Source organism: Hermetia illucens, chromosome 2, assembly GCF_905115235.1.
Source record: "Hermetia illucens chromosome 2, iHerIll2.2.curated.20191125, whole genome shotgun sequence".
Lineage (NCBI taxonomy): Eukaryota > Metazoa > Arthropoda > Insecta > Diptera > Stratiomyidae > Hermetia > Hermetia illucens.
The window spans coordinates 96,904,462-96,921,753 of NC_051850.1; the positions used below are offsets into that span (position 1 = coordinate 96,904,462).

The 17,292-nt window shown below is 38.7% G+C and overlaps 1 protein-coding gene across 2 annotated transcripts in view; it reads left to right on the top strand.

The window, feature by feature from the left end:
• The window catches only part of LOC119648095 (mediator of RNA polymerase II transcription subunit 13), an 82,838-nt gene that overhangs the window by 31,345 nt on the left and 34,201 nt on the right, over window positions 1-17,292 (top strand). For both annotated transcript variants that reach the window (XM_038049593.1, XM_038049594.1), the window contains exon 2: window positions 2,844-3,156. In XM_038049593.1, coding sequence (XP_037905521.1) covers window positions 2,844-3,156 — 313 coding nt within the window. The remainder of the gene's footprint in view (window positions 1-2,843; window positions 3,157-17,292) is intronic.

Sequence of the window (17,292 nt, forward strand, 5' to 3'; positions counted from 1 at the left end):
CTTTATTGTGGCATTGATATATTGGTACTGATGATGATGTCATACATATTTGTGTAATTTGTGGTCTAGATTTCGTATAGATGCACCACTGTGATCTTTTTCAGATTGTTCCGTTGAATAGGTTCTGAGAACGAGATCTGTTTTTCGGGTACATATTTTGAGCCTTTACTCCCCTATGTTCCACCCAACATCGAAAAGTATTAATTTAGCCCTTTCATGTGACACCCCACACGGCCATATTTTGTAAAAAAAAATCACTCTTTCGGGTGTATTGGGAGCCCCCATAAACCGGTGCCACTTGCTACTATGCTGAGGGATGCAAAGTCAACACGTTCTCAACAAATGTGATAATAGGTTCAACCGTTTCCGAGTAAACAAAAATATAATAGGAAAACAGTAGTCAAAACATGACTCGATTTGTTGCGCATTGCAAGACGTTTTCCAATATGCGTTGCATTAGACGTGGAAAAAGGCGCGTACAAATTCGATAAAGTTTAATTGGCTGCAATTACGAATTATTGTGAATGTTCAAGAACGGTTATTTGCTGCCTATAAACAGTTCCATATTTTATTTGGAATCTGGAAATCCTGGAATGAGGCTAAACTGAACAATTCATTTCGGAAGAGGTTTCGCGACGCGAAAAAATCGGCTCTTGGCTAATAACTGGATTGGTTTCCAACGTACATGTGCACGCCTGCTTCCAGTTCACAGAGCTGAGAAGTGAATGTAAAAACGGGGAAAAATGTGGAGTGGAATGCACAGCACTGCGCAACTTTTCACTATGAAAACATGTGTTGATGAGCCTATGACGGGATTACATAAACTATGTTAGGTGTTCGTTGTCCCACTTCCTACGCAAATATAAGAAGTTCGATTCGGGGAAGCAAGTCCTCTTATTTGCCGCGAATATCTATTCTAAACTTTCAAAGTTAACTTGATAAGTGTTCGGATGAGTGGAATATGCTCAGGTTAATGGCGCATAACGGAAGTTGTATGTGGCCTTTTCAAAAACAGTCCCATATTATGAAGAAAAAATGTAAACTAAAGTCAGAAAAACAGGAGGGAAAACAGATGAAATGTAGGCAAAAATAAAGTATATACAACATATAAGTGTGGGTATTGCTGTGTATACCGCCATCCCAAATAAATACATCACAATATTCGAATATTTACATAAGTGTGCATCTGGCAGCAGTCGTTTGCCGAACTTGTGTTGAGATTGGACACAGTGTTCTGCGACCGGTACACAAGCAAATGTTTCCGAAGAAGGTACAGGGTTACCAGATTGATACTATTCAACGTACTCAGAATCCAATTATAGAAGGATGAATCACAAACCTGAAAGAGTAGATATGCCACTGTTTTTGTTTAATTGCTTACAAATTTACACGATCAGTTGGAATGAAAATATTGAAGGACGCTGAAGATGGCGGAGAAGGGCCAAGGAAATTATCTTTTCAGCTACTTAAGTTGCGGAATATGCTGTATTGGTTATATATTTTTCGAGTGATAGCATTTGATTTGTCTTTTTTATCAGAAGTTTGTAATCATTTCGCAACGCAGTCCATTGCTCTATAAAAGTAGACTAGGATACGCATTTTGTTGTGATTGAAAGTGAATATTTGATATCTTATTTTGTACTTCTATTATAAGTTTTCCCGACAGAATTTTTCAGGGAATTAGTTTCTAAAATATAATAATTACTGATGATCTTCTGAGTTTTTTGCTCGGATAGTCGTAACGGAAACAATGGTGAATGGAGTTAATGAATTTAAATTAATAGCATATCCTTAACACCTGTCCTTACTTTAATTTGCAATGATAAAATATTGTGGGTTAACTTCAATCCATCTCTTTTGTATTGTGCATAATCCGGAAAGGTTTTTTTTACTGGAAAGTTACTAAAGCAAATTAATGTGCTGAGTTAACAATTTTGATTAATTAAAAATTAGTAAAACTTACAATACAACATGCACATACAGTCTGTCAAGTAAGAGCGTGGTCGACTTCACTGACAGGTAATGGAAGATTTCGCTCTAATTCCTTCGCGAGCCGATAGAGGGAAGCTTTGTCCTTGATGCATTGTCAACAAAGGTTGAGTTGTCGTTGATCTTTTGAAAGAGAATCACGTTAAACGCCATGAGTGCTAAGTACGCGTCGCGCTACGAGGCTGTGTTCCTTTACATCCACCCGAAAGGTCCCAAAATATCGCAATCAGCGGCTGCTAAATATATGAGAAAGCGGCTTGCTTGGGCGCATGAGAATATTGATAGAGATTTTGAAAATGTAATTTTTACTGATGAATGTTCTATATGGGCACGTTCTGTCCTCACGCGAGCCTGGTCAACTTCCGTTCAGCGGAATAAAACATGGAATAAAGGTGCATCTTTGGGGCTGCTTCTCAAAGCAGGGATTCGGCACTTTGCACCTCTTTACTGGCAACCTAAATGCCAACGATGGTTCATCACAAGAAATGAAGATTGGATTCTGCAGGAGGACAACGATCCTAAAGACCGCAGCAAGGTCCGTACTCAGTGGAAGACTCAATTTGGCATCGTTACATTGGATTGGCCGTCGCAGTCGCCCGATGCAAACTCTATTGAAAATGTGTGGGCATATATTAAACGGAAGCTTCGTGGAAGACGCACATACACTTTCAATCAGTTGTCTTACGAAATTCGTCGGATCTGGAGATCCTTGCCACTAGAATACGCCGTCAAATTAGTAGAAAGCAAAATAATTCGTACCTTTTTCGTTAACTTCTTGAAATTTTTGAAATTCACACCTTAAGTTTTGTTTTTGTAAGAGTCAACACACATTAACAATATTTTTTTCTTTTCAGACTGATTTGTGCGGCATCAAATGGCGTAAATTTTTATTTGGAGAACGGCCAAACGCTAGTGGTGAACCACTGGACGATCCGATTCTCCAATCGTATACACAGTGTCTGTCAAAAGACATTTTGTGTGTCTGGCGACGTGTTGCAGCACCAAAACAAGATCCTGATCCCAATGCAACAATACCATTTGATATTGTATCAACTCATACCCATCCTCCACTAGCCCTAACAGCGGCGAAAGAGCTATGGATTTTTTGGTATGGAGACGAACCAAATTTTCAGGATTTGGTTGATCCTCGATTAATTGAATCATCAGGTAAGTAACTTAAAATTTATAAAAAAAATCGACTTTTCGAGCTATAATAGCTTTTGCTACTATTATATTTAAAAACGGAGACTATGAGTACCGATTGTTCGCTTTACTATCATCTTTTTCTTCAGGCTTTGCCCCGTTGAGACGCGGTGTTGATCGGTTGCGTCATTTTGCTGTATCAAAGGCTCCTTGCAATCGCGAGGCTTTCAGAGCGCCATCTAGCGTATCAAGTCACCGTTGTTTCGGCCGGCTTTTTAGTCTTGGCGAGCGAATTACACGACCTACCATTAACAATGCCCCGCATTTTTTTCACGATCGGTGCAACCCGGTATCGATCGCAGATATCCTCATTTAGGATGTGATTAAGGCGTGTTGCGCCACTAGTCCAACGAAACATCTTCGTCTCCATTATCGCGAGGCGCCGTTCATTGTTTTTGATGGTAAGCCGACAATCAGAACCATAGAGGGAGATAGGAAGGAGTAAATTTTTAATTTAAGAAGCTCGTTGACAAGTTGACCAAAAAGAACACCAAGCGTAAAATGCTATTTTATCCAGATTGCGCTGTGGAGCAAGTTCATAACACAATTCACTATTGGTTGATAGCATTGATCCGAGATGTTTAAATCGTTTTGTTCTGATAGGTCATTGCCAGTGACAGTGATATGCCCTGTTTTATTCAGATTGGCCTTTAAAAATTCAGTTTTATTCAGATTCGATCGTATTGCATGAGGTGATCATTGCTTTTTTGAGCGAGTTGCTCAACATTAGCTTTCCCATGAGACGCTAGAAAAACATCATCTTCATAAAGCACTGCATAGCGCCCTGAACGTTGGATATCTCGTGCGACAGAGTCCATAACAAGAACAACGAGGAGTGATGAACAGCGTCATTATCGCAACAGAAATGTTCGATGTTCTGTGTGCGTTGATGTCGAATTTTGACAAATCGATACCGATCTCTCTCACCGTCTCGAATGTACAGTTTATCGTAAATTTTTTTATAATGGATCGCTCGGGGTAACGTTGATTGCCTTCTTTGCTTCCCAATTGGTATTCATGCTAATTTGCCAATTGACTAGCGTTGTGACAGATGCGTTTCACAGAGCTTCATTTGAATATCGTTATTCCATAGCCAAGTGTCCCTGTTGATATACCGCTTACTTGGTTTGGGGACCCCGAGGATTGTATGGATCGTGTCTTTGATTTTTTACCACGATTCTTCGATATTTGTAATGGTTGGCAATTGCGTTAGATAATTTCTTATTTTTTTCTCGAGATCGTCACCATTTAATACGCGGTGGGGTAGTGCGTCCCTCACGCTTTTTTATCGGTTTCTTAATTCGCAAGACAGCAATCATCGACCGATGGTGAGGTGCGATGGTTTCATAGGGAAGATATTGCAGTCAATGACAGTGATAAGATGTCGAGGTCTTATGAGAATATAGTAGATTTGCGTTTTATTTTTCCCACTATAAAATGTAGGAAGATGAGGCAATCGTTTGATGAACCATCTATTGACAAGTACAAACTCGTAAGTGTCCTCAAAATGGACTATACGCTCGTTACCCTGATTGCGCGCTCCAAAGTCTTTTTCTCCATGGCACTTGTTGCCGCCTACCTTTTCAGTCATGACTTTTTCGTCATTGCGGGCGATTTGAACCACAATGACACCTGGTTTAAGACACTTCATGATTGAAGATTGTTGAGAAATTATTGAAACTACTCAGCTAGTTTCGCTCACGTGAATTTTTAAGGTTTTGTTTGCAAAACAAAACCGTGATATTGTGCTAATCCTAAATAAACAAACGTTGCCCATCTAACGTATCTTCACGCATTTCCACTGTACTCCGTGTACAAAAGCATACATATATGTAGTTAAAGTACACGAATATCTATCCTAGTGTCCGGATAGCTCAAGTGGTTAGAGCGCTGGGTTGTCGTACGAAAGGTCGCGGTTCAAATCTCACTGGTGGCAGAGGGATTTGTTATCATGACTGGATGCCGGATACCAGTCGACTCAGCTGTGAACGAGTACCTGAGTTAAATCAGGGAAATAATCCCATGCGAGCGCAATGCTGACCACATTTTCTCCTACAGTATACTGTAGTGTACCGTTACCGTTGAATGAAGGGGTCCAAATAACTATAAAAAAAAACTAAAATGTCCCCGTGGACCGTGCCGTTCAAATATTAACTTGATATGCTGATGACGTCATATAGTGCGCACAATCCCTATAGACGCACTATAACATTTTATTTTAAAACGTTCTAATTTACCATCTTTCATGAACAAACTTCTCGTTAGAGTGACTAACGACTATAGCGCAGTCCATATGGTACAGTTGTAAGTTGCAATAACAGCGTTTTAAAATAAAATTTTATAATGTGCCTATTGGAATTGCGTGCATTGTACACGTCTCACAGTGTAATAAATTTACGTGAAATGCAAAACTTTGACCTTAACTTCGTTAATATAGTTGGATGCCGTTCAAATTTCCAGAAGTTGTGCCTTATATTATCCCTTATACTAATGCTTGATATTATAGGGCGAAATTAAGGAGGTTTTCGGGAAAAATTTCTAAAATATAGTAATATGCTATTGTTAGCTTTATTTGAGAACGGGATGCACTTTGAGGCCAAGATAGAAGTGAATTTCCGGCTGGGTAGGTTCCTGATTCACTTTTGCGGCCACATCTTGTGAGTCTACACTCCCTTATGTTTCACTTAATATCAGAAATAAGATTAATTTCGAAAAGTACTATTGGAGCCTTCATTTCATAACCCCATGTGACTCTATTCTGTGAAAAAAAAATGTACACTCCCTTTCGTACAGTGGGGAGTGCGGGGGTTCGAACATAATCATTTCTTTAACGGAAACATTCTCAGAAACTACCCAATCGAAAAACGTGTAAAAAATCAAGAGGCTGCCACCATATGCTGCCTAGGCTCCGAAATACCCTCCATAGCGATATCTATTCAAATAAAGTTGATAATAGTGTATTACTATAATTTTTGGTAATTGGCTGCAAAACCCCCCTTAAGTTCATTCTAGCACCACGAAATTTTGTAACAATGTGGGGTATAACATGGAGCATGATCATGGTTTGGTTGAAATCGCACTATTACTAACAAAATTATAATAAGTCAAAGTTGTCGCTTCTTTGCAATTCAATGGATATTCTCACATAATATTTGCATATATTACGTGCTACGTACTAATGGGAGAAATGCACACTTAAATATTTCTATGAAAGAAATACGCAAAACCTTTCATACTTGAAGCGTTCAACTTCCGGTTTCCCGACTTGTTTTGCTCTTATCTATGGCGAATGCTGCCTTCTTTAGTCTGTTTTTAGCTGCGCTCGACTTATCGCGACGAAACTGCTGGTCCACTGAGTCTCATGTCTTACATGAGAGTTAGCACACCAAAGAACTGTCATTGAAAAGATAGGCTAACACATAAGATGCAATCTCAACGATAACAGATCCACTCAAGTGCTTTGGTGAGATTTTTCAAATAATTTGGTTCGAACTCTCATTGTTGCTCTGCGTAAAGCCTTGACACATCGCTCCAGGAGGGCACCCTTGCTCAGATCTCCATAGATATCTTGATGGTGTCCAAAGCATCCTTGGGAAGAGCGCTATACGTGTTTTTGAATCCAATGCATTAACAGCTGCTGCCTTTTTGCCATTCACACTAAGAGTCAGTGGTGAGTCGTGCATCAGACATGGTTGCTTAAATCGCAGTATCTTCCTTAGTTTTGCTCCGATTCATCTCAAATTTTCAAACAGTATGCTTGAAAGGTTCTCCATTTACAAAAATGCAAAAAAGTTTAAAAACGTTAAAGTGATGGTTATACTGATCTTCATGCTTTGAATAGACGGATATATAAGGCTGTAATAGCTAATCCCATATTGATGGTTGTCAGAAATATAAAAGGTTAAGAGTGGTCTAATATCTTCTCATATTTGCTATCTCATGTTCAACATTGAATATTCCTTTTTTTTCACAAACTGCCGGCTTATAGTACGTCATTTAGGTTGATAACAACCCACCTCCTCCCTGTCTGCTGTTAATCTGCTTTCTCTACTTTACACTTTTTCGTGTACATTCAGCCTTCAGTTAAATCCATGCAGATAGATTTTAGTCACCTGGTTACACATATGACATATTTTTCCCGTTAAGATGCACATTCTCTGTTAACAATTGCTCCGGTCGCCTTTCGACCCAAACCCACTTGGAGCAATGACCTCCTAATGCTTCTGTTTTGTGGAAGGGCAGTTAAAAAGTCGCTCGTACTTTCGTCAATGAAGAGTTGAAGAAGCGTGGAATGTATTTTTCACGAAGTACATCGGAATGACCACCACAAAAGCTGGTAAAAATTAAGCTGGCGAAGGAAATTGGCCGTACAGTAGCTGTAATTTTCCATTTGGCTCGGCGATGTAAACAAAAGCAATGCACAAGCTGTATCAGACACGCTGATTCGACTTTAACTCACACAGTTGCACATCAGAAGTGGCCTAAACACTTCATGAGTCAGGTTGAAAATGGGAGTTTGCTGTTGGCTCGAGAACGTTTTGAATGACACTCCGCTCCTCGACACACACTGTCTCGCGCACGCTACTCTCATCCGGCGGAGCGCACTATTCATGCCGGCCTAATTTTTATTCAATTGAAAAACGTCGAGACGGTTAGTAGCTTTCTGTGTATATACAATTTCGTTAAGTTGGCTGAAGTTGTCCCGAGTTTTGGACTTTCATAGCGTATGTAGGGGGCACCTAGTGGGGCCCCTCCCGTGTGTTTGAGAACTACTTCCCCTTGGTAAGTTACCGTTTGCAACTCATCGCGACGAATCCTCACATTCTCCTTCATAGAGAGAAGTTGGCTGCAGAGCGATTTGTATTTTGAAATTTGTTTGTGTTGAGGGTAAAGTATTGAGGTTTCATTCCCCCGAGAAAATGCCAATGTACAGTTGGGAGCAAGCTTAGAGTGAGATTTATCATACTTCATTGTAAAGCTTCTCGTGCGTCGCAGCCCGCTCAGCTGTAACGTCAGTCGTCCGCCTCTGCTTCTGTGTTAAGTGTGGTGGCTGACTTGACTGCCGATGATTATGATCGTTTGGCATTTAAAATCTGCCCAACAGCAGTAAGGCTCGCCCGAAATGTGAAGACTACAATTATCTATTTCTTTTAGTATGGCCAAGGGTGGTTTAGTGGACAATTTTAAACTTGGGACTATGTTCCGTAGCTACATGCACTGGAGGTTTTTGATTTCTTTACTAAGAGCTGAACCAAAACGATGCAGATATGAGTTAATTTTTGCACGTTCGTTGATCGGTATGTGTCTTCTCGTATGATTCGATTTTTTCATGATATATTCTGCGGGAAAAAGTATTTTTTGTTTATAAATTCGGGAGAATATAGTCTCAAGAATCATCCTTCAAAATTTCAAGTGGAAACCCCAATATTTGTGAAGTGAAGTCATGAAATTTTATACAAATCACTTCCCAAAAAAACAAAGCAGCAGATTTTTCATATGAATTGTATTAATTCTTCTTTTCTCAAAAACGGCTCTACCGATTGACACGAAATTTGTTGGAAAAATGGGAACTGTGAACTCTTACAAATGCAGTGAATTAGATCCTTCTACGTAGAGTATAAAGGTCCCCCCATATATACGAAAGAGGGGTGCACAATTTTTTTTCCTAAAGTGGTATGTGGTATCAAATAAAAGGTTTCGATTGGTACTTGCTGAAATCGGTTCTAGTTTCGACATTTATTGAAAAGAGGGCGAGTGGTGAGCTATGAAGTGATAATTTCGTTCAGGGACCCATTTTGAAAAACTATCAAACGCATGAATCTGAAAACTACCCTCCATAGCGATATCTATTCAAATTAAGTTGTTAATAGTAGATTATTGTTTTTGGAAAGTTGACTAGGAATCTCTCTTACGTTCGTCCTAGAGCCATCAAAATTGTAGTAATATTAACGATAGTACGAAACATGATATCCCGAAGTTTGATCAAAACTGCACTATTACTGGCAAAGTTACAGAAGCTCAAAATAGTCTCTCATGGGAAAATTTACTGCAACCCAAAACACTAAATATCAATGTCACGCTGAAGAACATTACCGACTGCATGCAAATGGAATAGCTCTGCATCGAATTACCTAAGGAATACACGAAACCTTTCATATCTGAAGTGTCGAGTTTCAGGTTTACGACTTATTTAACTTCCCTTTAAAAAATTGCATTTAAACTTAACAGAGTTTTATATTCGAATGGTCGCAAACATCTTCTGAGACATTAGGCGGGTTTATTTCGAAACCACGTTTTTCAAAACTTCTCAATTTTCTCAACATCAAAAAAATGATAATACTCGTCATTACTGACGTTGGCATCATCCAACTGTACTTTTTCAAGAAGACTGATCACACGGCTATTATAAACGATAACCGCTAACACGATAAGTTGCCAAGAGTTTGCCTTTGCAAAAATTGATGAATATCGTTCAGGGAGACGGATGCGGCATGCTACACATGCATTACGATGGATTTATTGTGCGGAAGATTCAATGACACTAAGCCCGTGAGCATTCCAGATGAGGACGATTCCTTAGCGGCGAAATCTATGAGCGATACCATGACCGTCAGGTTGTGGATAAATTCCGGCTCAATAGGTTGCGGTGGGCGGTTCACTTAATTTGTATGGATGAGGATAATTCAGCCAGGAAAGTTTATAAGAGCAATATATATGGTAGAAAAAGAAGACGAGGCAGACTCTGCTTGAGATGGAACGATGGCGTGAGCCAGGACGCCGAACAGCTTTTAGGAAAACCAGGATGTCTGGAGCTCTTTATTGAGGTAGGCCTAGACCGTATACCGATTGCGCCGTTGATGATGATGATAAATATTTTAAATTTCAATTCGAGCAAATACAGCTGAACGGTTAATCTGTGTGAAAAAAAATTATACAAAATATTCTTTAAATTAGGAGTAACAAAAAGGGTGCTATTTAAGGGGTTATATCGGCTTTTTCGGCGAAAAAATTGACTGTAACTCTTTATAAAATAAAATCCTCTTCATCAATTGTTAAAATAGTGTGTATTTCACTAGATAAATAAATGGAGAAGTTACAATTAAATTTTCACGTTCATTGGATGAAAACTCTTCTACTTCTACTGCTCGCAAATTCCGATAGATGGTTTTGAAAAAAACGCGTTTGACGTTTAAAAATGCTATAACTTTTCGAAATCATAATAATATTGCTCATAGAAAATTTCTAAAGTTAATTCCGCCATCCTAGCATCATAAAATTACCCCTCCACAACTATATTTTGCTCTTACAGTTTTTTCTGAGTGCTGTAATGTTGCGCCCACTCTCTTTGGGCCATATTGAAAAGTGAGAGTTTTCTGGCTTAGATACGGTTTTTATCTTAGGAGTTTCTGCAAAGAAACTAATTTTAAAAATATTTCTATGTTGTTTTTATACAAGATCGCTATTGATTATGGATCTAGAAACATTTTAGCAAATTCTAAGCCTTTAAAAAAAGTTGAAAAAAAATTCAAACATGTATACGAGGGGGGACCCAAAAAACGAGAATTTCAGCATAATTTCTCTATTTCTCAATATTTTTACACCAAATTTTGATCACCTTCAAAGTATTCGCCTTTGACTACAACGCACTTCTCCAAACGATTCTTCTATTCCTTCCATGTCATTTAAGCCTTCCAGCGATTTTTTCCTTTCATATTCCTTTTGATCCATAGCACCACGATACCTTGGAAAAAAATTCAGGGTCCTCTTCGAGCTGATTTTAAAGCTTAAAACATGCCTGAAGTCGACGCTCCCTTTGCTTATCTGTGAGAAAGGGCGGGACGAATCTGGCTGCAACCCTTCTAATGTGCAAATCTACGGATAAAATTCTCTGAATTGAACTCCATGACAATCCCGACATTTCACAGAGTTGATCAATGGTTCGGCGACGGTCTTCACGAACGAGGGCATTGATTTTGTCGACGTTTTCATCAATTCTTGACGTTGAGTGGCGTCCTGAACGAAGTTGGTCTTCAATAGACATTTCTCCAATTTTAAAACGTAAAAACCAATCGTAAACTCTGGTTTTACTTAAGGCAGCATCCCCATAAGCAGTCTTAAGCATTACAATAGTTTCCGCGGCCAATTTCCCCAACAGGAAACAAAATTTCACAGCCGCGCGTTGTTCTCGACAATCTGCCATTACGTTTTCACCGAAATGTAAAAAGTTACTTTACTAAAAAAAATTTCACAGGCGAACCGATGCACTCACAGCAACACAACTTCGCACACTGACGCAGGTGGTGTAACACTAACGGACATGTGGTCAAACAATAGGTTCCCTCACTCTCCCTGCTCACCACAGCGTAATTTCTAGAACTTATGGGTCCCCCCTCGTACATAACCTCTTAATAAAAGCAATCAGCATTAATTCGTCCAAAATTACTGTTTTATTTCAATTGGTTTCAAATCTTGTCACGGAAAAATGACGCAAAATTGAGTCCTTAACTATGTACAGTAGATTTATCATGCACTCAAAGTTCCTCCCATAAGGCAACCAACACAGAAACTTTCATATTTGAAGCGTCCAGCTTCTAATTTCCTCAAATTAAGTTCAAAGATATTCAATGAATCTAATCAGAGTACATGATAAATATTAAAGTCGGATAGAATAGAATATTTAACCTGTTATACATTGAATCATTTCGTCATTAATTTTCTATGAAAAAAATTTTAATTAGTTTTGCCCAGAACTATTGTCAGCCAATATCAAATAAGAAAAGTTTTTTTTTTATCGGCAACAAATTGGATTTGAAATAGAGGAAAAGCTGATTTTGACATGTGAGACAGTATCAACTCAAATATTTGTTGTTTTTGTTTGTACCGTCATTTTGAATAATTTGAAGTAATCTTTTTGGAAAATTTGAAGTATGTTATTCCATGTTTCTAGAATTTTGTCCTTCAGATCGGGGCTGAAGGTTGAATCCAAAAGATTAAAGCGAAATCTTCGAAACGATAAGTCGACCTCCTCCTAAAGGTCTTCGTGACATGAGTTTTATTTATTTATCAAACCAACCCAGTAGTATCTGAATTCTTGCGAGCCCTCCAGATTGAATTTGTCTTCATCACTGAAAGTTAAGTGGGATCAGATTGACTATGTTGTTTTAAATGTTAATTAACTTGAATAAAAACAATTTGGAAAAAAAAAATGTTTTATCAGAAAAGTTAAAATATATCCTTTTTGTGAATAATTTTGCGGATTTTCCGCCCTAGCCACCGCAAACCTCATTCTCATGCTTAACTTGACATGGAAGAAGCTAAATATTTTAAATTGCGTATTCAATTCATTGTAAGTTAGTTGAACTTTTCGGAATTTGCCACCCTGTCAAAGTGGTATCTATTACGAGAAAATATCTTTTTAGTAGTTTAAATCAACTGTACTGTACTTCAAAATGCAGAACGGTCAAAACGGTTAGTGATTTATCTTCTATATATACGGCAGATGTTAGCAGCAGTAGTTTTGAAGAATTCAATCTTACAGTCGTTCGGCAACAGCCAGATATTCCATTTTGCTTTCAATGTACTTTAGGATGTCACGCGGAATTAGCTGTGACTAATATTCCACGTGATGCCCGCTTTTCGGATAGGCAATCGAAGTCTAAGCAAGGTATGCACAGGAAAAAGATGAGATGGGAGTCTTCAGCTTAACTGTACAGGTAAGAACTCCTGGTGTATTAGAAAATGTATTATGAACTGATTTAATGGAACCGGCGATGGTGGGACCGAAAATTGGCAACAACTTTGTAATAACATGTGAGCAATAGTGAGCATGCAAGATAAAAGCCAATGCAAACGCTGCAACAGGAAAATGACTGCCAGCTTACTGTGCCTCTCATCACCATTGTCCATTCGGGAGCCAGCAGCTATTATCATGGCTCGTCCAGATCCATTTCTGCATAAATTTCTTTAGCTTTTCTTCTCAAATAACGAGAGAATTATTAAATTTACAGATGCTGCTCCGCGCTTAAATTAACGCTCCCCATAACAGGATGACTTTTCCACAAATGTGCATATTTTTCCTGACGTTTTTAACTTTTTCACAGAAACGGCGAATTTCATTAGTATACTGAAAAAACTTAAGACATACCTAAATCGCGACAATGTGAAGTTACCCATCAAAAAAGGGAGTACTAATTTCCGTAAATCCCATATAAGTAAGGGAAAAAGTCAAAAAGTCAACCCCCCGTGTATGCTCTTCACATTTTACACTGTTCGCACTGATATTCAGATAACTGAATCGACAAAGGCACAACATTCTATTTCACAAATGTGGGTGATACAAATCAATCGAGGTCTAAATAAGCTCAAAGTGATGACTCGAGTTTTGAGGATCAACTTCTCCTTCAAATTGCGATCAGTGCAACTGTTGGATTTTCAGTTTTCGGTTATTTCACCGAAGCTGCTTCAGCTATTTTCCAGAAAGTGTGAACATTTTAATGCTTCCATTAGTACTTATTGCGTTTTGCTGTGAGAAGGCGAACCGATCCCTCTTGCAAGTCCAAAATGCCAAAGAGAAAACAATTTCAGCAACTATTCCACAAAGAGATATCTCTACAAAGCTCATCAACCTTCCACTTTTTGAAGATGGTAGCGTTCCACATCGACTGCAGCGGGATTCTTCGATAATAACGTGTTTGAAATTTTTGCTAGCTCGCAAGGCAGCAGACCCGAATATGTATACTGTTAGCATTGTACAAGTGATCGTCGATCGCTACACGATCATGTTGCTGCCATTGACCTGATTCGCTGTTAAGGTCCATTCGATGGGCAAGTTGGGCTTTATTTTTAATGCCTTATTTGTGATTTAGTCTAGACCACTGTTGTGCCCATTTGCCTCGCTGGAGCTGGTTTCCGATGGACGTAGTTCTGCTAACGATTGGAACAACGAACGAAGCAACTGGTGTCTGGGATCGTTCAGCGAAGCAAAGTAGAGTGTGTGTTCGGCTGAGTTGTAGACTTCTCTCAATGGACGAGTGTTGCTTGAGGTAGTTTGTGGTGATGATGAAAATATTCAAGAAGTTGGTGTACTGTTCGTGAGCTGGAGGAGTGTGAGGAGAAATGATGATGACGGTTGAAAAAGCAACGCAAGTAGTTGCGGTAAAACGGAAAAGTTATATACAACGATCAACGGTTCCATGGCGGTCAACTACCTTCTTCAGCTTATCTTGTCTACTCTTATGCCTTTACATTTAATTTCGTCAGTTTTTTCTCAGGTATTTACATTACCCAAGAAGCTTTTCAATAAAGGACAATTTATGTGAAGAAGTGCATTTTTTGTCGCATATTCCTTCCATAGAATAAGCGTCAAAAGTGCGATTTTTGTGTGCGTACTTTGGAAAAATTTTGTTTTTTTAGTTATCATAAATTTGTTTCCTTTGTGTTTGAGACAACCATTGCCGAAATAGAAACCAAAACAACGCGGTGGTTATACACTAGTTGCACTTTTATATTCCATACTTCAACGCAGTGTGTTTATATTCGCATATATAAATTCAATGAGTCCAGTCCCAATTATCTTTTTCTACGAAAATCCCAAATACAAAAGGGTGTACATCTTTGCTCCCGTCGTTTTCCTTTAAATAGCTTTAGCATTAGGTGTTGGTTGAAATGATTAGATCATAAGTGGGCAATGTAGGCGGGTTATAATTATGATAATTATCAAATTCATATATGATGTGATAACAATTTATTTTGGCCTCAAAACTAGCTCAGATTACGTATCGCTTCGATTAAAAGGAAAGAGAATTGTCATGGAAACAACCTTTAATTTATACTAGCCGATCCTCATAATGTAGCATACCGGTTGTGCAGATCCATGTGTTTTAATTCCATGGTGGAAATGTCGCTATACATTACCCCCTCCTGAATAAATTGGTCGGCTGACAAGGCATGTTGACAAACTGGATTGTTTGTCCAGATTTAGACTTCATACCAGCATATCTTCTCAGCTTTTGACGACCTTGTCGGTTTGGAGTATATGATTATGTAGCTACGTTTACATAATAGGCAGGTTTGATGCGGCCGATTTTGATGGTAACATACTTGTCACCTATTGACTTAAAAACATTTCCAATTTCCAATTCTCTCGACGATTTGAAAAGGACCTTCGTACGGATACTCCAAAGGTTTTCTCTTGCGGTCGACACGTACGAAACCATGAGAGCAAATTAGGAAATCTCTATGTACGAAAGCTTTGCATATGTCATGACGTGACGAATACTTCTTTTTTTCTTTCTCGGAATTTATGAGCGAACATTTAGGATCAGGAGGCATGCCATAATTATGGAAAAAATCTTCTGATATACGAAGTATAATTCCATATACTAGCTCCGTAGATGTTAATTCCTTTGGGAATTAAGGTCGAGTTTCATTTGGTGAAAATCACAGTATATCAATGCGTCGCTGTTGTCGTATCGTAGCTTAGGAAACAATGTTTGCTTCATGTCAAAGTGAAGCTATCAACTCTTCATCCTGATGAGCTTTTGGTCAATGTTAATAAAAAGCGGGTGTCCTTCAATCATATACCAGAAAAATTTCACTGCACTGTAGCTCCCGAATGTGAGTGCTATATTTGCACTACTCTGCGGCGAACTTCTTCGAAAAGAACCCGAGAGGTGCTTCCATCGCTGTACTGACGCTTTAATCCGGTTCCGAATTCCATACAATTGGACGTGCACCCTTTCTTGTTGTACCGACATGAAGAGGTGCTTGAATGGTTGCTGCATTCCTCAGCGATTTGTGGAAGAGCTATATTTTGCTATATTTATAGACAATCTTTATTCACGTAGTCTATCCAAAAGCACTTTTAAATGTTTGTGGGTTGCATGCCAACTTTCCAAAAAACCTTTATTTTTAAACTAGCGGCACTCTGGTAAACGTTCTATATAATATTCCTTCAGCATTACTCCATGTCTGCTTTAATCGTGGTAATAGTAGCATTGATCTTAACTAAAAGCTTAACTTTGGCTGCTAATTTCATGTCACCATTTACCAACTTTCTGGGACATAAATCAATTATCCGATCAAAATGTTATAAAAAGTCCGATTGTTGGTTGTCCAAACTTTTAGCAATTTCGAATTTCCAAGAGAATGGTCTTCACATTTCCAAGTCAAGTGTCATCATTTTCTGGTTGTATGGTTTTATTACAGTGTTAGTAGCGGAGTATAGTTTTAATCTCTTTGTACTGTTTTGATTTTTATCCTGTGGCGAGATTGGAAGGTTGGTTCGGCTGTCAATGAGAAAACGAGTTTTGTTTCTTCGATCGTAGACAATTAGTCAGCAATTAGTAGTCCTCGGTCTCTAAATCCGGATAACGAATTTAGTTTACCGAGTCACCTTTTTGTTATTCACTTTCGTGGCGGTCGGGAAATTCACGCACGTTTTCCAAATCCTTAAGGAAATAGCGAAAATCATTGTTGAACCGTGAGCCTGATTGATCCCTCGTAACCTGCCATTTGGCACGTGTCCAATCTCGCATTTGCAACTCCAAGCAAGCGACTCATCAAGTGGCTGTTGTAGTTTCGCTGTCGTAGCATTGCATCCGTTATCCGCTCTGCTCCAATGGTTCAAATATCCTGCAGATTCTACGATGTTTTCCTCCCGTCTGAAATTTGCGTTGAAATATGCCCTTTATTTTCCTGCGGAGGATTTCGCGTAGTAGAAATTGCATGTGACTGGATATCTGACTCTGCATAACATATAACATATATTAACTTTGTTTTGTCCAGTGTTATGTGGTGTGTAGAGAACGCATCCCCTGTTAGTCAAGCTCCTTCTGACTGTTATATCTTTCGAGTAACTGGCTAGTTGACCAGCATTGATTATTATGAAGGAGTAAAAGAATTGATTGATTCGTGTTCATGATGTTTTGCGATGCTGAATCGTTAAGGGGAGAAATCCCTGTAAATGATGTGTTTTTCAACAATTTTTTTTATTGCAATTCTTTTATCCAAAAGGTGAACTAGCAAACTTGTTGGGCCCAAAAATGAAACGAAAGCGCGCGCTTGTCTACTCTCGGTAGATTTGGAGGGCATCACTTTGGG